Source organism: Lipotes vexillifer, unplaced genomic scaffold (assembly GCF_000442215.2).
Source record: "Lipotes vexillifer unplaced genomic scaffold, Lipotes_vexillifer_v1.1 scaffold951, whole genome shotgun sequence".
Taxonomy (NCBI): domain Eukaryota; kingdom Metazoa; phylum Chordata; class Mammalia; order Artiodactyla; family Lipotidae; genus Lipotes; species Lipotes vexillifer.
Genome location: NW_006793664.1, coordinates 2112338 through 2138156, shown reverse-complemented (window position 1 = coordinate 2138156; position 25819 = coordinate 2112338). Strand labels below are relative to the sequence as shown.

Below are 25819 nucleotides of genomic sequence, written 5' to 3'. Positions count from 1 at the left end.
CTTTCCCTCAGGAGGGCTGTGAGAGAGGGGGGTGATTTTCACAGAAGGAGATGGGGTGGTATGTAAAAGTGAGCTTTTTTTTTCAGAGAAAGTCTTAAATTGTTTCTTTGAAAGTTACCATGGAAATTGTACATCTTAACGGTGATATGGATAATTATAAAATAAAACCCATTTTAAGTAGCCCATCACAAGGCTTCAGCAATTTTCATTATTTTGTCATTTCTTTTCAACTGTCAACTTCAATTATCCTGGTAGTAGTTTACAGCCAATATAAGGTATGATATCCTTAGGTCTGTAGAAATTTTACTACCTCTATCTAATGGGTGAAGAGAAAAAAATAATGAAAATACCATTATGACACCTAATAAGATACAAATAATTTCTTAATATAAAGATTGATTTTTGTATAACTCTCTCCTAGATACTTTTTTCAAGTAAATTACTATCAGCTCTATTGAAAAGTAGAGAACAAAACCTGTCACATCCTTTCACTTGATATTTAAGACGTATTTCATACGTTTCTTGAGAAATGAGACCTAGAAGTTCAACCACTAAAGACATTCAAGAGGGAAGTGTTAAGATCCCAGACTACAGTGCCATGTCAAGCCAATTAGAGTCTGAGACAGAAAGAAAAATATTTCCCCCATATACGTATGTTTTTATGTATGTATGTCATTTTTTTCTAGGACATTTCCACAGTTTAAAAAATACTGAAAAATTGAAAAGTAAGTGTATCAAAACTGAACATAATTTTAAGTTTAAATATTTTATTTTGACCAAAACAGAATTTATTACAATTTTAACTTCATCTTAAATTAGTTAAAAATTGTTTAAGATCATCGTTGGCCAAGGGAAATTTGTCAGGCATGGCTATTGTCTCAACTGAAAATGAGATCGGGAAAAAACAGATTTTGAAAATATTATTATTTTATTATAATATTATTGCTTCCATTAAAAATCCAGGACACAAATTTTTCCTTTTTCCTCAGTCTTCAATATGACCTGGTATGGCACTGTTCATTATTTAAATTTTTGATATTTTGTTCAGTTTGGATTTTTTTTTGTATTGACTTTGATTTTTTTTTTTCATAAGATTGCATTAAAATAGTGTTTATCTCCATGACTGAGTTTTTGTCACTCCGCTGAATTTTGCACCCAAGATAAGTGCCTTGGTCACCTCACCCTCAGCCTGGCCCTGCCAGACTCTGCTCCCTTTCTCTGTACCCCAAGCTCCACTCCAAGCCCATATCCAACTATTCCCCTTCCACCTCCAGATTCTACATTTACTGAGCCAAAAAACATACCGCCTAAGGGTTTATAACTATAGATATTCTTTGTTTGGTTGCCACTGAGTTAATTTTTAATTTGGCTGCCTTGGGGCAACATACCCTTTGCCTTCTACCAGTTTCCATCATTCCCTATTTTTTTTTTAACATCTTTATTGGAGTATAATTGCTTTACAATGGTTTGTTAGTTTCTGCTTTATGACAAAGTGAATTAGCTATACATATACATATATCCCCATATCCCCTCCCTCTTGGGTCTCCCTCCCACCCTCCCTATCCCACCCCTCTAGGTGGTCACAAAGCACCTAGCTGATCTCCCTGTGCTATGCGGCCGCTTCCCACTAGCTATCTGTTTTACATTTGGTAGTGTATATATGTCCATGCCACTCTCTCACTTCGTCCCAGCTTACCCTTCCCCCTCCCTGTATCGGGACAGCAATAAAGATGCAGACGTAGAGATTGGACCATCATTCCCTCTTATCTAACACCTAGCCTGATTTGCACATTCTAGATACATTCCTGGCCCAGGGTCAGCACCTGAGTTTGCAATGCCCACATATGAGTATAAAAGTATCACATTTAAAATGTGTGTCTTTAAACAACAACAACAAAAGCTCACTAGATAATAATAGAATAGAAAAATCTGTCTTTTTATCCAGGGTTGGAGTTTCTTAACCTCTTAGATTAAAGATGTGCTTTCAAGTATCCATGAACCCCTAAAGTCGATGCAAATTTTATGCATACATGAATTTGTGCATTTTTCCTAAGAGAAGGATCAATAGCTCTCAGATTTTTAAGGTATCTGTGGCCAAGAGACCTTTTTATATAATGGATTTTTTAAAACTCTCCAATTAAAATTCTGAGGACAAAAATTAATTATAACTTTTTATGAGATCAACAGCCTGCATGACATCAACTGTTAGGAAGATGACAGCTGGCCAAGAATCACTTAAATCTTTACTAGGCAAGATTTTTACGTTTATAGTTTTCTTTAATACATTCCCCATCCTCGTATTAATATCCTATAATACTTTGGCTATCTATGCTACAACTGGCCCCATACTGAACACTCAAAAAAACCTTTATTTTGGAGGTGGGGCTGAGGAGTAAGAAAAAAAACTTGCTTCAGAGTTTCATTCACTCATGTTGAATGAATTCACTTATCATCATATTTGCCCTGTGTGGTCAGCTATCATGAAGGTGAAAATGGATAGCTATGACATCTTTAATGGGCCATCCACTCTCTTCCTTTTACAGACCACCCCTCCGCCATGGTTAGCCTTGGAGGTATTAAACCTTTTCTTTCTCCTTCAGTTTCTTTCTCCTTTACCTAAGATTTTAAGCCAAACAGTAGTTCTAACCAGCTAGGGTATACTCTAACATCATCAGTGGCTGTTTTTGTTTTTGTTTTTTTTTTCATTTCATTTTCACACAAAGGTACCACTATTTGCACTGCTAGGATATTTTAAAGTTCAATTCCTTTAGTATTTTATAGTGAAATTAAAATAGAGATTCAATGAGTGGAAAGGAAAACAAAATTCCCTTTCCATCTAGTTGTTTTTAATTTGATCAGTCTCTAGATCTGAAAATCAGAAAAACATGAGGCAAACTGATTTATATTCGGGGGACATTTTCCCACAAGGAGGCAGTAGGGAGAAATCTGCTATCAGATTTTTCTGGTGAAGGGAAAACTAATTCTGCCAACCAATGAATGACTTGATATTAATTTGTTGTCACGAGTACAAAAACCAAAACTTTGGAGAAAAAAAAACTCCATTATGCCAACACTCTTAAGCCCTCACCCAAAACTAAAGCTGTGTGAAAACTGGTCTTATTTCCAAAAAACATTTACTGGATTCCTTTTCTGCATGTTTTCATGCTCTTCCTCTACTGTGTGGTTGGCACCTAATTCTTCTGAATATATTTCCTTAGAGTGCTTGCAAATAAAACCGATGCTTTGCCTTCTCTGCCACATTGCAAAAAGAGATGTTTTTATTAATTGGATCATTTATATCTCTTCTCATTATTTTTTCCTCAAACTCAGCTCGGAAACCAGAACTTAACTGCCAATGTGCTGGAGGTAAATGCTTCATAAACACACAGACAAACCCCACCAGAAGCCTCTTCTTCATGCCCTCCTTCTGTGGTACCTTTTAACCCAACCACTTTTTCACCAGATGGTGGCTCCAGCCCAGCATCACTTGCCCTGCTACCACCTGCTGATTTGGGGCCTTCACACCTGCAAAGACCCCCGACGTTTTTGCATTGTTTTTATAAACCCCTTCTTCTTGCTCCTGCCTGCCTTATCCACAGCAATGCCACAGGCTCTCTCACTACAGACCTCCCAGGGAGAGCACCCCTCCTGCTCCTCCAGGGAGTACTCCTCAGACACCCCACATGAGCTGCAGATAGCTGACTCTGACAAACTGACTGTTCTGAAACACCTTCCCCAACCTTGGGTCAGCAGTCTGCCATGACAGATGGCATCACTTTAACCACCCCTGCTATCATGCATGTAATTATTCTTCTTTCCTATGCTCCATCATTTTTTAAACAGATCTCCAAAGACCGAAAGGACCAATTTCTTGTCTGCCATCTGATTTTGCAGCCGAGCATTTTTATTTGCATACATGTTGATTCCACCTAAACCGATTCTGTACAGTCTGTTACGGAAATACATTACATTCATCCTCATAAACCTATTTTGGGCTAAAAAGGTCAATTATATTCTCTTCATTCATTTTAGAGTCACTTATGTTTACACTGTGTTGCTCTAGCTAATGAGTTGTACAGTGATTTGCCTTAATAAGAAGTTTTCTCAGAAATTTAGATAGGTATACATATGATGATGACTAGTAGAGAAAGTCTAAAATTTTAATCCAGTATTAAATCCTGGTAGATAACAGTTTACTTCAGAGATTCATATGAATGTGCCCTGTGTGAACAGTTCTCCTTATTTGTCACATACATGATTACTCACCGTATGATGTTAATTCTTCTTGCTCCCTTTTCATTAACAGCTACATCTTTTGAACCCATCTATCCAACAGGAGTGAAAGATGCAAATAACCTTAATCTACATTGCAGAAACTTAGTCCTATGATTTTGTTGGAATTATTTTCCCAAGACACTCCAGTATAGAAATTTATGAAAATTTATTGTTTTATATATCAACAGTTTGTCTTCCATTTAGAACAATATATAAATATTTCCCATACATATTTATTTCATCTAAATATATCTACTTGGCAAGCAGTCCCTAATAAATGATTTATAAATGCCTAAAGTGTTTCAGAATTTTATGGCGCAGATTTTCTATTGTGTATAAAGTATAGATAATAGCTTCAATTTGAAAGGCACATAACTTTAGGGAAAATAAAGGGAATTTTTTTCTAAAATTGATTTCATAATGAAGTTCTAAACATACATTGTCATAGAGAAAATTTTAGCTGTGCTACATAATTTTTATGTTGTATCAAGGTCGTAAATCTGTGAACTTCATGCCTGGAGAAATATTATAAATTATATGTTTTTCAAGACACTGCAATTACAGAGGACAAAAGATACTTTTTAGTATCTTTACTAAATACTTAATAATACTTCAGTATTCATTCAACAGCTGGGCATAAAACTTTCCCCTGAAATGTTGCATTCAGAGACTAGCTACAGAAGGAACCTCCTTTTCCACGACTAATACCTCTCTTGCCACTAGTACCTGGAGCGCAACAGGCATGAGCCTCTCCATGTTCTACTATGCTTTCAATAGTTCTTTACTTTTAAAACTCTAAGGAATGCCTTTACCCAAAAATACAAAGCAGTGATAGTGTATTAAGTTATGTACTAGCCTATTTAATTTACTGTTTCTAAGACTCTTCAGGAGCCTGAGAGGCATACATATAGCTTTTTGGAGCCAACTGTAACTGAACTTAGTTTCAAGTAACAGTTTAAATTGCACATACCTCCTCCATGAGATGGTTTTCCTAATAATTATTTCACTATAATAATAAAGTATTTTCTAAAATTCTAATAGTATTATTTCATTAGTAAAATCCTAATTGATTTAACATGATGAAAGACTAAATCTATTTGCAGCTTTTATTTTGTTTAACCCATAACCAATGTTATTGAAACCATCAAAATAGGAGGCAGGGCAACTTTCCTAAGTTTAGTTATATAGTAACATGATAGTTTTTAATAAGAAGAATTCTCCTGCCTTTAACATTAATTATAACAATAATATTTAAATTATATTTACAAAGACCAACCAAACTGGATTTGGGCAAGGAGGCAAAAATAGTCTCGAATAATTCATCAAGGATATATAAGCACTCTGAAGCATTTGGGTAGATCAGTGCATCACACTTATCTGAATGGCCAGTGCTCTAGGGTAGATGACCCTCAAGATAGGGTTGCTAATAATGATTTCTGTAACAGCTCAGAGCAGTAGTTCATCATTAAGCACAATCATTGTAATGATATGCTTACTGACTTTAGGACAGATGTGGTATGGCTATAAAGTAATGAAACTAGATTAATTCTACATTATTTGAAAACATCTGCTTTAAAGTGAAAAATCATGGAAATGTGCAATTAATTGACTACCTATGTTTCAGGCCTATACGACAGAAGTTTAATTTATTTTAAAATAAGCAGATAAAGGTCACAAATTATGGTTCTTTATCTATGTGCATGTGTGTTTTGTGTGTATTCAGCTGCAGGGTATTTTAACTAAATGCTCTTACTAATGTTTTATCTTATTTGCGTGCATTATACAATCTCCACAATGCTCAGTGCTATGTTGTGGACAGACAGGCATGCTTAATAGTGAGCTCAACCTCTCTAACTGAGCTGATTCAATTCAATTAGAATATGTATCTATTGAATATCTACTATCCTATTAGCACCAGGTTGCATGTTATACAGAAAAAATATGTTTAGAAAGTATATATATGACCATCTTCAACAAGAATCTTGAAATACCACTGGGGATATGAAAATACTCAAATATAAAGCAATCAAAACAATAAATTATTAAGGAACCAAAAAGAGGCCTATAACGTGCTAAATGAAACATGAGTAGGAAGAAGCCGGGGGGTTAACACCACTTTCTGATGCTTTGCCAGGTATTTGATTCTTCCAGAATAGATTGCTTCATGACATATATAAATCCAAACAATTGTCCTCCTTATGTTAGTCACCTTGCCCTGGAAACCTTGATTCGCTACAGGATTCCCTGATTAAGTCTGAGAACCGATCACTTTCCTCTTGTCAAAGAATGTTCTTTTAAAATCCTACACCCAGAGCAGTGTGATTTAAGTCACGACATTAGAGCAGATTCACCCTCCATGTTTACTTTATACTGTCTCCTCTGATATCTTTGGACATCACTGTTGGCAGAGCAATGTGCCCACTGGTCAGCTGCTTCCATTCTCCTAATCACCTCCTGTGCCCTCTGACATATAAAGAGAGTGATTTTCAGAGTAAAGAAGATAGTGAAGACACTGAAGAAAGAAGTCCCATGCCCTTCTCGACATCAGTTAGTAAATAAATACTTGACAGCTGATTACTGTCATTTGAATGGAAGCCATTATTGTCATCTAAAGGAGTGATGTTTACAGGGGACCGTGTGCTTTAACAGGATGTCTTTGCACTTTTCTCAGAGCCAGATTACGCTGAATGGAAACTCTGGAGGCACTGTGAGTCCACTGAGTTACTATCAAAGGCCGTTTTCCCCTTCTGCCTACTCGCTACCAGGCTCACTCAATTCAAGCATTATCATGCAGCATGGCCGGTCACTTGGTAAGTCATCTGATAGTCATGACTTTCATGACAATTTCAATATAACAGGTACAAACCAAATGAGAAAAATATAAAGCCTCCAAGTAATTTTTGGAAAAGGAAGCAGAAACATTCAATACTCCACTATTTAATGAGCATCTCCTAGGGGAGAAATTAAAGGCGGAGGATTTAACACTGGAGAAAATGGGGACCCAGCTATTCCAAGACGATGACTGCATCTATATCTGAGTCTGGAGAAGGCTATTAGATATTTGGGGTGATGGGGCAGAAAGAAAAAGATGGCCAGTTGGGGAGAGGAGTGTGCATATATACCAGGAGAACATTCATGTAGTGAATTTCCATGGGTGGCAAATACCATCCATGTTCGAGACAGCCCTTTCTTTTGTGAAAAAGCTTTCATTGTAGAAAATTCTTTTGATACATATAAAGAAGAACTATTTAACAGTTAAAACAGTTTAACAAGGGGATAGGCTGCCTCCCAAAGTAGTAAACTACTATTCAAACTGAGACCAGAAGACCACCAGTCAGGGATGTGAGTTCCTTTAAATAATGATGCAGAATTTTATAGAAAGATAGTTCTTAATCCTTTGGGAATTAAGAACTAAATGAAAGACAGAGCTCTCCTGCCCCCCAGAAAAATGAACATTAGAACATTCATATAAATTTTTAAACATATGATTTCATGGGGCTCATGAACTCTCTAAAGCTTCCTGGAAAAGAAGCTGTGCTATATAATGTTAGAAATATTTTTATGCAGCAAAATATATTAGGACAATTTAGAAAATAATGTAATAAATATTTCTTAGTTTTTAAAAATGCAAAAAAACCCAACCAAACAAACATTGAAAAACAGACCAAATCGAACCATCATCTGAATTCAAGCTGAGAAACGTTCCATGTTGAGCAACTAGAAGGATTGCAGGGCAGCAAGAAACAGTGAAGACGGCGGAGGACCACGTGACCACAACATACCTCTCAGAAAAGCAGGAGAGCGATCCTCTGGCCACCACCAACCAGCAGAGAGAAAGAAACTAGAACACAGGGCTTTAACTCCCATGTCCTCATTGACAGCAGACAGCGCCTTCTCTTCCCCGACACTGTGTATGGAAAGAAGATGAGGCTATTAGTTTACCCAGGAACACCCAGCCTATGGACTGTGGAACTCAACTTCTATGGCCAACAAAACCTCTCTAACTATAAGACTTACATGTAGCCATGAGACTCAAAGAAATGTCTAAATATACTTGCACCTTCTCTAAGGCTGCTCCTGGGATCATCTGTGAATCTTATAACGATGTCCCTTTACAGTATAAGAGAGTAGAACGTCTTTGTGCCAAAATACTGCCCTTATATAATCAGTCCCTGGTGTAGTATTATAATAGGAGTCCATTATATCTAGATTCTTTATGGAGCTATGCAGGATTACACATCTATAGTAAAACTCTACAAATTATCCTGGCCATAACATTTTTCCAAATAATTATTAGAAAAGTTGGACTCTGTCCCCTTTGCCTGTCTTAATGAACACAGTTTTGTCCCTCCCACCCCAACAAACAAAATATATAAATACTTAAGTATGGACAGGCTTTTATATTAGAACATATCAATGCGTGGATTTTACATATAAACTATACTACAGAGAAAGAAATTCTGTAGATAAATACTGAACAAATTCCAATTGGCCAGTGCTGAGATAGGTCCTGAGGAATATATACAAATTTATTCTGCCCTAGAGGAACTTTATAAAGTTGAGGACAAAGCTGCAAAAATGAGAGTTAGTGGACCATATAAGAGCATAATAAAATAAAAGGCTAACTCGTAAGCTGTAAGTTCATAGAATCTTATGACCCACATATGAAGAGAGTTAACACTGTTTGTTTAGGCTAGGCCTTTGCAAATACTCAGTGCTCAAAAAGTGTTTGATAGAAATACTAGCATCATGGTTGCCCACTCAAATCCTTTCTGTAATTAAATGGAAAATCAGAGTCAAATATCACTTTGCGTCTTAATTCAGAGTTGCTTGGAAAAGATACTACGTTTACATACAATGGCACGTAAAGCAGTTTTATTCCTAGCCTTATTCATTCTTCATCAGAAATGGATTGAAAATGCTTTTCTGTTGCAAACTAAAACACAGTCATAGTAACAGCAGTTACAAATATTATAATGGATATTAGTTTACAAAGGTCTTATCTCTACTTATCCTTATAATGATGAGTTAAATTTTTAAAAAATCTTATGAAATTTTGTATAAATTTGCTACAAAAACACAGTCATGTCTTTCTGGATGTCTATATCTATATTTATATCTATACCTATATGTAATCAATGACTGCTGCCCTGACATAAGGACTTTTCCATATGCACATACAAAGAGACCTGACTAACAGATCTGACAAACCATGGCCAAGAGTCATTCTTGGTCAGCAAAATTTTGAAATTTATTGTAGAAAAACAGGAGGTCATATTATCAATTGTACTAAATACATGATAATGTAGATTTTCATAAATACCTGTAAACTCTAAGTGGAATATATAGTATACCTATGTCCTCTCTGTTTCTTATGAAAGTATACCAAAAATTAACTTAGATGGCATGAAGAGCATGATACATCTCAGTCACAATGTATGCTTAGGGCAATTTTCACATCCAAGAAGTGAGAAGTCATGGTTTTTGCTACTTTAAAGTAAAAGCGAAGCTACTTTACTTTAGTGGCCATCATGGAGTCTTAAATAAACGTTAATATTAATAGCTTACAATCATTTCTCTACCCATAAACCTTCACATCAAAGTATATGTTTGGATGTGAAGATTTCCTTATGTGATTTTTGTCTTCACTTTATTTTTATAAAATCGCTGTCATAGACTCAATAGTCATATTTTTCATCCTAAAAGTACACTTTAGTACTTTAAGATAATGGTAGTCAGCAGTTTCACCAAAATAATAGTAATGTAAATGATGACCTGAAGGAAATTACTAAACTCGTCTCAGCTTCTGCCCTCTCATTTATAAAATGGATCCCTCACCCAAGATTACTAGAAGGATAAAATGAAGTAATGTGGGCTTCCCTGGTGGCGCAGTGGTTGAGAGTCCGCCTGCCGATACAGGGGACGTGGGTTCGTGCCCCAGTCCGGGAAGATCCCACATGCCGCGGAGCGGCTGGGCCCGCCGCTGAGCCTGCGCTTCCGGAGCCTGTGCTCCACGACGGGAGAGGCCGCAGCAGTGAGAGGCCCGTGTACCACAAAAAAAAAAAAAAAGAGAGAGAAGTAATGCATGTACAGTGCTTTCTTAACACAGTGGCTGCCACATGGCCGCATGGTCTTTCAACAAATATTATTCTTCCCCTTCCGCTCATCACTGAATGATGATGATCTTGTTGTTAGAGGTCTATTCAATATATACCTACATGTTAACAATGAGTGGCTGAAATTTAAGGTCAATGAGTTAAAAGATATAGTGATGTTAATACACTTTATATTTATTTATAAATATATGATAATATAGTATATATTTACATATAACTGTAATTATACGTAATTACATGTAATTAAATATATTATATCACAGTAGGCATGAGGCTCCGTTAATTTGAGTCCTCGTGCATCAAGTATATTTCACCAAATTTTCTCCACAGACTCCTCAGAGACATACCCCCAGCATGCACAGTCTCTGGACGGCGGCATGGGCAGCTCGATACCACTGTACAGATCCTCAGAGGAGGAAAAGAGAGTGACAGTCATCAAAGCGCCGCACTACCCGGGGATCGGGCCGGTGGATGAATCCGGAATCCCCACGGCAATTAGAACGGTAGGAAATGCCAGCGCGCCTTGCTCCGGGGCTGTGCACAGGCTCCACAAAGGATGGATTGTCAATGGCTTTGTGCATTCCTATGCTCTTATATAATGAGGATTGCCCTCCGTGCCATCTGAGTTCTCATGAATATTATGCTGTGTGTGGCAGAGAAAGGGAACTATCGATTGAAGATAATGACCCAGTCTGTTTTTCTATTTCAATTAAAAATCACGAAAAAAAAAATCACGAAAATTGTGATTCTGTTAAACTATAAATGTAGGCTTTGTCTGGTTTTACCTTTTCCACGGAGTGTTGGGGCAATAGAGAGAGAAAAGAGAAGGAAGAAGAAAATGTGAATTCTTTGGCTGCACTGAATTCCCACGTGCATTGAGAATAAACCGGTGATTTGTTTCTTGAGATGGATGTGTTACCACCAGGAGACTGGGAGCCGTGAATTGGGTGTTGGGCAGCGAGATGATTGGAGGGAAGGGAGTTCATGTCGTGGAAAGGAAAAACTGTCTGAGGAAAATACACATCACGTTTTAGTGTCCCTCGTCAGCTGTGCCTGCTGAGAGCTCTCCGGGGCGATAAGTGAAAGTGTTTGGGGTTGTTTTTTTTTTTTAAGTCTTTAAACTCCGCCAGAACATTGCTCGGTGTTTCAGGGCAGCCCCTTCTGGCAAAGTTCAGCAGCAGCAGAGGCTGAGCTTGGGCAGGCAGCTGCTTGCTGATCCAGTCCACTTGGAGAGGAGGTCTGTGCTGGCCTGCGCGAAGGAATACTGGGGGCGCCAGGATGAGAGCGGCAGCACCTCTGCAGGTGAAACTGGGGGGTGGTGAGAGAAGGGAGCGCCGACTGCATACACTCGGTCTGCAACACCCACGTATGCGGCTGGGCTGGTGCCGAGAGCTACTGGCCTGGAAGGCAAACCTGGGGGCCAAAAACAAGAATGGAGAGAGGAAAAGAACCGGCAAGGGATCAGAAAAAGAGATCAGGGACGATTGGAATCGCTCAGAAAGAACGAAAGACAAAGACTGGGGGTCTCTTGTCTCCTTGGATTTGCATTCATCATATGGGGATCCTGTGTTCGGAAAGGAGAGCTGAAAATTGATTATTCCACACATCTGTATTAGAATTGGAAGCCAGAAAGTAAATCTGTAGAGCAGTTGCTGGGGCCTTAGACTCCTTAGATTCTGGAGATGTTGAATGTGACTAATTATAAAGTCCTAAAAATCTCTGTTGGAACCAATGATTGTCATATTTAAGTGACAGGAAAAGTTCAGGGATTGTGACTAACATTCTTAATCTTATGGTGGCTGGTGGCACTTTGTTGTTTGTTTCTCTTTTAAGATTTCTGACTCAAAATGGTTTAATTTGAATTTCTTTTCCTAATAACATAGGGATACAGTTTCAGACAGGTATAGTGTCACTGGTTTTGTTTAATTGACCCTTGACAAATTAGGAGATCCCTGATTCTGTGTAGTTATAGATTGTCTGATTTTATCTGAGACCTCTAGGTATGTTTTTAAGTCAATATATGATAGACACAAATGGACATGCAAAGCTGGAACTGTCTTTATCCGTAAGATATAATTTTCTTAAATAGCAAGACCTTGCTCTTTACGTTTTAAAAGGAAAAAACTGAGATGTTATAGATGGTTAGTGAAAAATCAAGAAATATTAAAAATGTATATATTTTTAATCTACTGCCAAATCAAAAGCATGGTTAGATATGCATAAACAAATGCAGATACTAGACATTCAATGCAAGTTCCCCCTCTATAAAATAGAAAATAAAAATATAAGCAACTCAGAAGTTCCTTATAAGGAAACAGCATTTTTACGTACAGCTGTGCTCTTATGTAGACTGTTCAAAGTTTGCAGAGAAGGTACAGGTCTGAAGAGTCATTCACATTTCTTATCTGTCAGCCCCACAGAGCACATCCCCAAGTATAGCTGTGTTTATAAATGTGGAGTCTCACCATGTCTGAGCCACGGCAGGCCAAGAATCTCCAAGGCTGTTTTTCTTTCTCATCCGCATAGAAAGTAATGATTATCAGACTTACATTGCTTCACAGGGGCTTTCTGCTCAGTGTACACACCAAAGGCAGTACTGTCCCAGTGTATCATCTCAGAGTCTCATTTTAGACAAACAGCATAGACCAAGGAAACAGAATTTCAAAAAGTAACATGGAAACTCTAGAAAGCCAAGAATTAACCAAATGTACCTTTGAGCTATCTGAAGAAAGGGAAGCAGCTCCCCAGACTGCCCTCTCTCATGCGACCTGGGACATCTATGTTAGCCTTTTACTGCCATCCTTAAAAACAACAACAACAAAAACCGCTAGGGTTCAGATCCCACGAGACTGTAATTAAGGCGAGTAGTTAAGTGAAATGTAAGATTCTTTCCTTCTAGTTCAAATATAACACTGTTTGAGTCTTTTCCAAGCTGGAAAGGGGCAAAAATAGAATAATGTATACTGGTGTACATTCTTATTGCTTGGAAGTATTAAACAGTAATGAAAGGAACCAAGATTTGAATCTAGGTTGATCTGACATTAATCTCAGCTTTCCACTGCAGCCTACTGTTTATATTATGTCAAAAGCGGGGTGGATAAGGAGCTTCTGCTTTTAAGGAACTTACAGTTTAGCACAGCAAATGTTACCAACATTTCATTATCACGTTAAAGAAATTTTGAAACAATATCTGTATTTTGCGACTTGCTCTAGGACACTAGATTGTTTACTACAGTCAGTATTTTAGTAACTTAGACTAGTAAATGCCAAATTTTTATTTCTATTTTGAAACAATATCTGTATTTTGCGACTTGCTCTAGGACACTAGATTGTTTACTACAGTCAGTATTTTAGTAACTTAGACTAGTAAATGCCAAATTTTTATTTTTTTAATTCTAAGCTGATGATCAGAATACAATTTGAGTCCAAAATATTCCCCAGTTAATTTTTAAAATAATGTCTTGAACACTATACTCACTAACAAGTTATTATGGATAATGATAATTATCTACCAAAACTGTAGAAAATACGTGTCTTTTCCCTTTTTGGAAATCTCTGCACGATAAATCAATGTAGAGTTCTGATGTTTCGTAAACTACAGGAGTGTAAAATTTCAGGTTTATTCAGCCAAGTTATAGAAAACAACCAAATAGTGATTTACTAGCAGTTACTGCCCAAGCAAAATCATTTTGAAGAACAAATACACAAGTAAACTTCCTGAAATTTGAGTAGACTTCCGTTTACCTAATCTCAGTGTTTGCCATAACAACCTACATGGCGGCATTTATAAAAGGGACTTTAAATGCTTTTAGAAAGGGACATAGAGTTTTAGTATTCCCATTTACCAGTTTCACATTCCTCTTTGCCAAGCAACTTGGGCATTTCCTGGCATCTCTGTGCTCACCATAGAAAGCTAGCAGATGGCACAAGAGAGATCCCGCAGGATATGTGCCCTCCAGCAAGTGAAGGAAAAACTCCTGTCTGTCAGGATGCATTGCCATATACAGCGATATAACTCACTTATTCAGCTTCCTCGTTGCCATTGGTTGTGTCCAGGTATGTCTGGGAAACATCTTTACATAAATTTATGTCTTATTTTTTATTGCTAAAGACTGCAAAGGAATTAAAGCTTAATGAAAAAGAAATCCATCTTTTACGAAAATAAATGTCCCTTAAAGATACATGTTCATCTACTTTGTTTAACCCAGCAAATAACAGCCACCATTTGAGTATAAAGTCTACCAGTGATCCACTCAATATTTCCATTGTAGAAAGAGCCTAGAATGAGTGAAGAAGTGATTCCCAACAAAGTCAATTAGCCCTTGATGTTACTCTGTATTTGTGGTGATTACCAGAATCATATATTCTTAGAGATCAAAATAAGTCTAGATATAGCACAAAACCCTCAATTTCCAGATGGAAAACACGATGACCACATTGGAAAGAAAAATCAGGATATAAAATCTATACCAAAGCTCAGTCTAACAAATACAAGAATATTTTTGTGGCCTTCCTAACAGAATATTTTCTATGAAGAGAACTGCCTCGAAAAATCTGTATATTTAGTCACTATATACAGAATGGTCAAGTTTCTTACCAGAATAACCCTGGAAGAGTTAAAATGAAGACACTCCAAGCAAAATCTTGAATTATGATTATAAAGGCATACGTCCACTTTCACAGGTATACGATTAGGTAGACTTCCATCCAATAACCTGGATTCATTCATTGTTTTATTCTGTAAATATCTGAGGTTTCCTACTGTTATGATTTATTGAGCATTTCTTATATTCTAGGCATTGTTCTAGGTCTTTTTGTATACACTGTCTCTTTCAATTTCCATAACAATTCTACGATGTGGATATAATTATTTCATTAGAGAAGAGAAAACTGAGGCCCTAAAAGGTTACCTCACTTGCTCAAATTCTTATTGCTTGGAAGTATTAAACAGTAATGAAAGGAACCAAGATTTGAATCTAGGTTGATCTGACATTAACCTCAGCTTTCCACTGCAGCCTACTGTTTATATTATGTCAAAAGCGGGGTGGATAAGGAGCTTCTGCTTTTAAGGAACTTACAGTTTAGCACAGCAAATGTTGCCAACATTTTATTATCACGTTAAAGAAATTTTGAAACAATATCTATATTTTGTGACTTGCTCTAGGACACTAGATTGTTTACTACAGTCAGTATTTTAGTAACTTAGACTAGTAAATGCCAAATTTTTATTTCTCTAATTCTAAGCTGATGATCAGAATACAATTTGAGTCCAAAATATTCCCCAGTTAATTTTTAAAATAATGTCTTGAACACTATACTAACAAGTTATTATGGATAATGATAATTATCACCAAAAGGAGCGAAGCAAACAATTACAACAGTATAACTTTTATTCAGTTAATTTTATATAAATAAGCTTGCACAAATATCAACTATCTAGGGCTGGGCACAGCTGTGACCTGGAAGAAATAAAACCATAGCGTGTAACATTCCAACTCAGCCTCCACTCAAACAAAGGGTAATATATTTACAAATTGCATGTATCCCTGGATAAATTACTGATATGTCATCATGACAGAGTAAAGAGTCAGAATAGAAATCTGCTATTTAAAAAGATATAATAGGCGCTTCCCTGGTGGCGCAGTGGTTGAGAGTCTGCCTGCCGATGCAGGGGACACGGGTTCGTGCCCCGGTCCAGGAAGATCCCACATACCACGGAGCAGCTGGGCCCATGAGCCATGGCTGCTGAGCCTGCGCGTCTGGAGCCTGTGCTCCGCAACGGGAGAGGCCACACAAGTGAGAGGCCCACATACCGCAGAAAAAAAAAAGATATAATATACAAAGAGGAACAATGTTTATTTGGAACCAGTTTTGTAACTGTTGGACATTTTCTTTTACAGACAGTTGACAGGCCAAAGGACTGGTACAAGACCATGTTTAAGCAAATCCACATGGTGCACAAGCCGGGTATGTAGTTCTGTTTTCTAATCAGGTCCTTGTGGGCTGAAGGATGTACACTCTTCTGTGTAGTTTTGGTTCACAAAAACTGTCAAGACCCCAGCAAACTTCATGGCCCTTCCTTCTTTTCAACACTCCTCCTTATTCTTAGATCACCCCTCAACTCCCAGACACCCGCACTGCTGCTTCACTCCTGAGCTGCCAGGAAGCCTCTTAGAAGGTGACCCTTCATCCTTCCCTGTCCACAGTATAAACTGGCCTGGCGTATTATCTGCTTAAACGGACGCATTATTCCTCTGTCCACGTGTATCTGCCCCGTATCAAGACAGTGACTGTAGCTGGGTCTCACTGAGTGGACCAGGGATCTTTAAAGCACTTACTAAAGGAAATTCATGATCCAGGACAGGCGGAAAGGAGGAAGAGGGACTGATATCTGTCTGCTGTGAAGTGGGCAGCAGAGCAAACCTGTTAACAGCCCAGAGAAGTCAATTTGCAAAGGCCCCCACACACACACAAAAACAACAGAAATAAAAACCCATAATATTTGAAAATTTAAAAATGGTTTTATGAACTAGGCAAAATGTGTTGGTTTTCTAACAAATCTGTTGTTTCCCTGAAGTTCTGCTATCTTGTTAGGATGTGGTGACCAATCTGTATTACCATAATATTTATGTTTCATTTTCTAGATGATGACACAGACATGTATAATACTCCTTATACATATAATGCAGGTAGGATGGGTTTCCTTGCTTGCCATGACTACACTGTGTCCTCCCATGCTTGGAAGAACTTCCCAGTCACTTTTTTTTACCACTCTGAGTGCACGATTTCAGTCTCTACAATTAGGAAGATGCTTTTTTTCTTTTCTCAGCATGTACAACGAAAGATTTGACCTTTTCTCATGGAAATGAGAACTAATACTATTTTATCTCCTTCATCCCCACTGTTAGTTTATTCTCAGCTTCAGGAATGTTTAACCAAAGTGTGAAGGACAGCAGGAAAGAACATACTGTAACAGGGGGTACAAAATAAGATAAAGATCTCCTTTTATCAGTAGAGAGAATGATTACAATTGCGTAAGATCTTTCAGATACACTTCACCAAAAACAAGTCAAGCAAAGTATTTTGTGCCCCTGTCCATGCTTTTGCTCCAAATGCAATCATTCATTGAAGGATTTTTAAACATCCCAGTTTGCTGGACCACTTTTCTGATTCAGAGTTGCCAGCGGTCATAATGGAACGACTTCAATTCTGGGCATTTCCACTTGAACTTGAGTGAGTTGGTATCTTGTGAAATGGTTGCAGGCTGGAGTGAGGGACCCCTGAAAAATGTTTCCATCATCGCTTTCTCCTAAATGTCATATCAGGGGACCCTACACGGGGCCGCCTGTCACTTCCCGGCCCCAGGCTCAGGACGATTGCACAGTGCCTGTTATTCCCTTCTGTAGAGCAGTCTCCGAGGCCCACGTCCCATTCAGCAGCTGCAGCCTCCCATCGAGGTCCCCTTGCCAGCCACACCCCCAAACAGGATGAGGTTGTCCCCTCCACGAGGCCTGAAGGCCAGCACTCAAGCCTTTTCACTGTTGAGGATTCTGCTACTAGTGTCCAGCCACAAGTAGAGGGGAAAAAACAAGCAGAACAGGCTCAGCAAGCTGCAAGAATCTGGTTTTCAGTCCTCGCTCTTCCAGATGGTAGCAGGTGGCCTGCTAAGATTCCCTCAACTTTTATTTCCGGTCTCAGGTTCTCCTAACTCCTCTCCTGTGTTTCACTTGTTAAAATGCAAAATTCAACTGAGAAAATTTTAAAGATCTTCTTGGCTTTATTAAACGATTCATTAATCAGGCAGCATCCAATCTAGCAGACAGAAAGGAGCTCTGAGGAGCTTAACAAAACAAAAGGCTTTCAATAGGCAGAAGGGAGCAGGAACAGGAAAGTTAGACTAAGAAAAACAGCGGGTGGGTTACTGCAAGGTCACTTTTCCCGAGGGGAGGGCAGGGGGCTGTCAGGCAGAGTATCTAACTCGTGCTGGCCAGGCCATTCCTGATGGACTGCTTTAAGATTCCATTTCTGGCAGAATCAGAACTGTAACTAAGTTAAGTCTTGGTTTGGTGCTGTGGGGCTTAGCACGAGCAACTCCATTTGGGGTCTGCTGTTTCGTTCTGAACAAGCGCTCAAGTTGAAGTCTGACTGTAGCACTGAGGCAAAACAGAAGTGCAGACACTGTCTCATTTGTCACAGCCAATTTGCATGGACCTTCAGGAGAAGCAGATGAATGAAAATAGACTTAGCTCAAAAGACTGAGGTGGCAGGAAATTCAGAATTTTTATAACTATTTTTCATATTGAAGTTTGCATCCATTAGAATTAGTCAATTGCACGGTAGTTACATATAAACTTGCAGAGCCCTTTAGAGTTTTACCATTTAATCGGTAGACAAAGCAACTCTGATTAGTCTCTTCCCCTCCTACTAACCTTACATCACACTGTTCTATGCCTTGCACTTTCTGCTGCTTTTTTTTCCTCTGCCATCTCCGCTGCCCTCTTCCACAACCCACCCAAACCAATCCTTCAGGGCTCACTCTAGTGTCATCAGTTCTGTGATATCTTCTCCGACCAATCACCATCTTCTAAAATCTTTAATGCCTAAAATATGTTTTCCTCATGTGGCCTTTATCATACGCTACCAATTATTTTCAATCATAATTCTAATCATGTCTCTTTTCCCCAGATGTGCTATAAGCTTATTGAGAATTGATGTTTCCTTATGCCTTGCATCGCATGTATTTAACTTGCTCAATATTTTGTTTGATTGCAATTAACATGTCAATTATCATATGCAAATCAGAGCTTTTAAAGTAATAGAAGATACTTGGAAACAGTTCTATTAAGTATTTTTAATCTTCTTCTAAAATCTTCTAAAATCTTAACTACGTTATTAGTTTACATTATCCACGAGAAAATTTGCTAAGCATCTGTAAGTTTGTTTCTAGTACCAGTTGGAATTATTACTAATTCCATAATAATTGATGAGGATTCACTGTAACCAATGCTCGTGCATGCAATCCATTAATGAATTAATAATGATTAATAAATTAATAATATTAATAAATCAAGAGCATACTATCCAATGCATGCATTGTGAATATGTTTACTGATAATAATCTTGGTAAAATCATGGGATATTTTTGTGGGGTATAAATAATGTAATGCACTTTCAAAATGTTATTTGTTTCTGTTCTGTTTTTGTTTTGCTGTGTTGTGTTTCCTGATAGGCCTGTACAACTCACCCTACAGTGCTCAGTCACATCCTGCTGCCAAGACCCAGACCTACAGACCCCTCTCCAAAAGCCACTCCGACAACGGCACTGACGCCTTTAAGGATGCTTCCTCTCCTGTCCTTCCCCCGCACGTTCCTCCTCCAGTCCCACCACTTCGACCAAGAGATCGGTCTTCAACAGAAAAGTAAGGCATTTTCCCCTGAAGTGTCCTGTATTTAGCTTAGGATAAAAATAAGCCCACAGGGCATTCAGCAGAAGAATCACTGCTTACCTTTCTGAGATAGTATATGTATAGTCTTATAAAGGTGCCATGTTCACCTTTATAAGTGTAGCGAACACTTTCACAATATTGGTTCACAATATCATGGTCACCTGAGCTAGACTTGAAGTAACCGAGCGTCATCTCCACTCTGATCAATAAATGCATATGGGGCTTCCCTGGTGGCGCAGTGGTTGAGAGTCCGCCTGCCGATGCAGGGGACACGGGTTCGTGCCCCGGTCCGGGAAGATCCCGCGTGCCGCGGAGCGGCTGGGCCCGTGAGCCATGGCCACTGAGCCTGCGCGTCCGGAGCCTGTACTCCACAATGGAAGAGGCCACAACAGTGAGAGGTCCACGTACCGCAAAAAAAAAAATTAAAATTAAAAAAAAATGCACATGAGACCAATAAATAGAAATAATTGACACTCCCTTTGGCATAGCAGGTCAGAGTCTATGCAGTTAATTTTCAGTTTCCTCAGATTTGAAATGTTAGGACTATTAATTATTTAAAATTTCCCCTCTGATCACAAAAGTATCTTTTTAAAAACAGAAAAGGTTATTCATAAATCATAAGTAAGGCATTAGTTAATGTGTCTACCTGTGACTCATTTTCACACACTAATTTTAATTTCCCCACTGAAATATTTTTATAGAAACTATTCAAACAAAAATAAAAATTTATAAACACACTTCTATTAGGCCATTTTTATTAGGATAATGACTAATAGTACCACTTATAGGTAACCTTCATTGAGACCTCACTATGAACCACTAATCTAAGCACTTTTCCTGTATTATATTACTTAATTCTGAGAACAACCCAATGAGATATGTTCTATTTTAAACCCATTTTAGAGAGAGAGAGAAAAAAAAAAAAAGCTGAGGTTTTGAAAATTAAAGTAAGTTGCTCAGCTCATGCAGCTACTATGTCCAAGCCAGGATTCACACTCAGCTCTAACTAAAGCCATAGCTCATGCTATACCAGCAATAATAAATAAGAATATAAGAATTATTCAGTATTAATATGGTTATTAAGCATCCATCTATCATACCCATCCCAGAAATATTATATTCAACGCCCTGTTGTACCATTAAAAGTAACTGATGATCATATAGCGTATAAGATACCACAAAGATAGAAATACATTATGTGTGAAGAGTTCTCATTTTAATGCCTGTCTCCTCATGATGATTATGTGTTTATAGGTGTTATGTCTTAAATATGAGAAATAATCGTCTAGACACAAAATGCTATCTCTGCCATAAAAAAGAACCAAAATGAACTCAGATTTAAATGTATTTTGTCCTATATGTCTAGTAAAAATAAATCTTTCACTGAGAAACACAATAATCCCTTAAAATTTTCTAGAATGTTTTCATATACATTGTCTTATGTGATGCTCAAAGTATGTCTGCTGAATATTGCTCATCAACTTACTAGAAAGCCAGGACCTGCCTGCCCCTAATTCTCCTGTCTTGTAGAAACTTCTATTTCCAACATGCATGGAGTCAGAATTTCATCCCACTCTATGGGTCAGAACTGCCCCCACCATGGGACTTTCCTGGTGGTCCAGTGGCTAAGACTCTGAGCTCCCAATTCAGGGGGCCTGGGTTCAATCCCTGGTCGGGGAACTAGATCCGACATGTGCAGCTAAGAAGTTCACATGCCACAACTAAAGATCCCGCATGCTGCAACAAAGATCCCTCACAGGTAACAAAGATCCCGCATGCCACAACTAAGATCCGATGCAGCCAAATAAATTAAAAAATACTTTTTTTAAAACAAGGAAAAAAACAAAAGAATTGCCTCCATCTACAGTCAGAAAATCCTTCTTTCTCAAATGTGATCCTCCCAAAGGAAGCCTTCTTCAGCTTTACTTTTGAATTGCCTGCCTCGTGAAGGATATTAGTTCAGGAAAAAGAGCTGATTCCAGGGTCTCCTATGCGATGGAATAGATGCCAGCCTCTGGTTTTTCAAGGGTAAAACCATGGAGGGTCTCCGCTGCCATACAACTTGCTCTTATGGATGGCAACCCAAGTGATACTTTTGCACTTTTCACAGACAAACTATGATGCCACTTGCAAGATAAACAAGATCAAACATGACGTGTACATTACTCCTTGTCACTTCGGATCAAGGACGCCAGGTCACAGAGTGATGGGATAAACTCACATAACTTAATGGAGCATAACCGCCACTTCCTGTAAACACAAAAATACACAGCTGCCATTTGTGACCCCCAGAGTTCACCAGCAGCTAACTGGCTGCATTTCTATCAATACAAACCCCTCGTGTGAGTTATTGAGCCAGCAGGAGAATAGTCCTTGTATGAAAAGAAGTAGAGGAAAATATAATAGGAAATCAAAGAAATGGCTTTCTTTAAATCATTTATGAAAAACAGAACACAAATGCGGTATTGTTTTGCATATTAACATTTTATCCTGAGACGCTTTAAAAAAAAGTCTATACTAAAATTAGCTTTGAAAACAGATCATCAGTGGTTTTATACAACAGTTTTAAGCACAGAGAATTACTTTAATATGTAATTTGTTGTTGAATTCTAGGCATGACTGGGACCCTCCAGACAGAAAAGTGGACACAAGGAAATTTCGTTCTGAGCCAAGGAGTATTTTTGAATATGAACCTGGGAAGTCATCCATTCTGCAGCATGAAAGACCAGTAAGCACTTGTCATTAAACAGAACGCCAGTTCTCTAGGTTTTCTGGGTTCCCAAATAAACCTGAATTTCATACCGTTTAGCAATTTTTGAATCACAAAGGTAATTTATTTATTTGGCATTATTCAGAAATCATGTTTATTTTCTATCATGATTTGTGTATCTTATCTCAGAATTAAAGATACAGTCTCTAATATATTGTCCCTACTCATCAAATATAGGACTCATTCTCATGTTAACTATAAATGTGCCTAATCGTGATCCTGAGTTTAATTTTTTTTAAAAAAAAAAAGAACAACTCTCAAATGCAACACTGAATTGCCAGTCTACATTGCTAATGAGAACAATCATTCATTCTCTCTGATACAAATGGACCAGGCAGTTCCATCCCTTGGTCTCCATTTTGGTTTCTTAATATTTCTTTGGCTTAAAGGGAAATTTTCCAAATGTCCTTTGTTATAACAAGTTGTTTTTAATTGATTCTTATTAAATCTCCCTCAGGTTACCAAGCCTCAAGTTTCCTGACTGATTGTCAATCTAATGGATCAAGATTATATTTAACTTTGCAGTGTTTCTCCCAATTATATATTTTAATTACATGCAAAGGAAAAGACACAGAAAGTTGAAAATAACCACTTGCCTCCTCAAAGTACAATTGAACAAATAGGCTCTTCCTTGGCTCTCTTTTGCTTTGATTCCCCCAGTCCTTGCTTTCCCTCCTAGATCAATGCCTTCAGGATCTCTTTGAAATTCTATAATTCCTCTGCATCCCCTCTATCAAAACCTGGCTGCAATTTGCTCTTGTCTTTGTCTTAAAAGAATTTTAGGTGTCAGTGAACAGGAAAAAGAGAGTTTTCTTTGTTAGTGCCTTTAAGAGTATCCAAGAAACCACATTATTGTATATAACATAAGGCCAGCCCTGAAATTTGATTAGAAACCGTTGCTCACCACACCCAATTTAAGTGTCCTTCATTTAGTTTTTGAAACCGTGTATTTATGATTATGTTCTTGAGAAACATGTTCAAAAACCTTATAATCACATAATTCATACAGGATATTTTTCAAAGCCTTCTTTGCCTTTCTTCAAATAACTCATATCTTTTAGAGTAACAGGACTTTACCAGAAAAACTGAAAGAAAAAAAAGGAACACCACCGAACTGCAGGTTCCATTGCAAACATATAACCCATTCACTAAGTTATATGACTGAATATCATGATCTTTGAAATTTCTAAGATGAGAAGTGGGTGAACCATGATATCACCATTGCATAAAGTTTAAAATAACAAAATAATCATGCAAAATAATGAGTCTCAGATTTAAATGTAAATAACGAAACATTAATGATCATTCTAACAATGTCTGAGACTCTTAGGATGCTGGGGGATGTCACTGTCCTGGAATGCTTTTGTAGCTGTGACGTCAGGAAACAGGACTGATTTTGGAAGCAATCCCGTCAGGATATTTCTAGTATTTACTCATGCAGCAAAACCTGTGAAGCCCCACCTATGTGCCAGGCATCGTACTACGTGTGAGGGACACGGCAGTGAGCAAAACAGTCTTTACCTCAAGGAACTTGGAGTCTATCATTTAATCAATATGCAGAGTAGCGCCACATTTGTGAGAAGCAGACCATCTCCTGTATGGTTAAAACGGAGACACACCAAATGAATTCGCCCCATCAAGAGCTTATTCACAGGCCCGTCATTGTGACTGAAATTTCCACTTTACTCATGTCTTTGGGTTAAAGCTTTGAAGGCTCCCGGTTTAAAAATAGCAATAATAATAACAGCAGCAACAGCAGTAGTTGTGGCTCCTTATTGAGCACTTACTTATGTGTCAGGCCTTATAATTAGTAATTTATGCCTTATATCATATATTGATCCCAGCAACCCTGTGAAGTAGATGTATGGAATTCCCATTTTACAGATAGAGAGGCTGAGCACATATTAAGTAACCTTGCTCAGTTTCCCGTGGCTGGTGAGTGCTGGACCTGGAAGTTGAGCCCAGGCAGACTCATGCCTGGTGCACTTAATCACCACCATACTGCTGCACATCCAGGATTAGCTAAATCGAAAACACATTTAGCTGCTAGTCATTATCACCTCAATTAGAGTATTTGATCATTTAATTATTTTGCAGTATAAGTTAATTTGTTCATTTATAATAAATTAGTGTACTGGATTTATTTTACCAGCAACCTGGGCCCTGAGTAGTTAGGACACAAGACCAGTATACTTAACTAGCTCTAAGAAGAATGGAAAGATCTGGAATGTGGGTATGGCTGAAAATTTGGGTATGGATGGGTCTCTGCTGCCACAGGAAAGGAGCAGTGGAAGGAACCTAGAAACTTGGAAGGAAATGAAAATGGATATCTTATGAAGAAATGGAAAGAACCAAAATGTTTATCCCTCCTAAACAATTTTGCTGAGGGCCAGCCTTATGCAGAATGATTTGAGCTAATCATCTTTATCATTTTGACCAGGTTTTTATTATAGGACTCGACTATTATCTTTTTCTTTTCATCAACCCTGAATCCATTCCAGTTGCCTCTCTAAATCAGAAAAACAAAAACAAAGGGCTCAGGGCATGGTGCTGTTGCAGAGAGTGGCTGTATCTTGATAGAGGTTACATAAGATTCGAGAGTGTCTTGGACACACACAAGAGAGAGGATAGAGAGCATGTTTGCTAAATAAGAGTGATGGAACAGCACATGGACAACACGTAAGGACTGCAAATTTAGGCACCCTCATGTCTTGTTCCTCCAAGACGGTTTGTGAGCATTCCTTTGCTCTTTTCATCTTTAATGTCTGTAAATTATACACCGCCGCTGGGTTATTCTCTGTTGCTCTTTTGAATTCCGAGATGATGCCATCGTCTGCCCAGTTTTCCCAAGTGTCATCTCGGATTCCCCTCTCCCCAGCCTCCCAGGAGAAATGCCACAGCCACTTCTCTCTTCTGGTCCACAATTGTCCATTGCCGATATTAGAATGACAGCCACTAACTCTTTTCTCTAATTCTCCAATCTAGTCTCCACAACACAGCCAGGGCAATCTTAGAAAACCTCCTGCTCAAAACTTTCTCCCAGCTCTCAAGTGTCCTTAGAGCAAAATCCAAGTTCCTTAATGTAATATACAAAAAACCTTGTGGTTTGGCCCCCATTTTGACCTCTCCAGCCTCAAATATCTTCCTGCCCTTCCTGCTTCACTCACCATGTTCCAGCTCTACAGAGAGCTCTCAATCTTCCCCCCCCCCCC

General features: G+C 38.2%; 1 protein-coding gene across 11 annotated transcripts in view; it reads left to right on the top strand.

Moving 5' to 3' along the window:
* Nucleotides 1-25819, top strand: part of SORBS2 (sorbin and SH3 domain containing 2) — a 322092-nt gene that overhangs the window by 243761 nt on the left and 52512 nt on the right. For 7 of the 11 annotated variants that reach the window (XM_007466541.1, XM_007466539.1, XM_007466546.1 and 4 more), the window contains 6 exons: nucleotides 6947-7085; nucleotides 10722-10894; nucleotides 16292-16358; nucleotides 17036-17080; nucleotides 19621-19810; nucleotides 22451-22565. In XM_007466541.1, coding sequence (XP_007466603.1) covers nucleotides 7064-7085; nucleotides 10722-10894; nucleotides 16292-16358; nucleotides 17036-17080; nucleotides 19621-19810; nucleotides 22451-22565 — 612 coding nt within the window. In that variant the 5' untranslated portion in view covers nucleotides 6947-7063. Of the gene's footprint in view, nucleotides 1-6946; nucleotides 7086-10721; nucleotides 10895-11331; nucleotides 11694-16291; nucleotides 16359-17035; nucleotides 17081-19620; nucleotides 19811-22450; nucleotides 22566-25819 lie in introns of those variants that run through there. The other 4 variants (XM_007466547.1, XM_007466540.1, XM_007466548.1 and 1 more) reach the window with 3 other exon arrangements.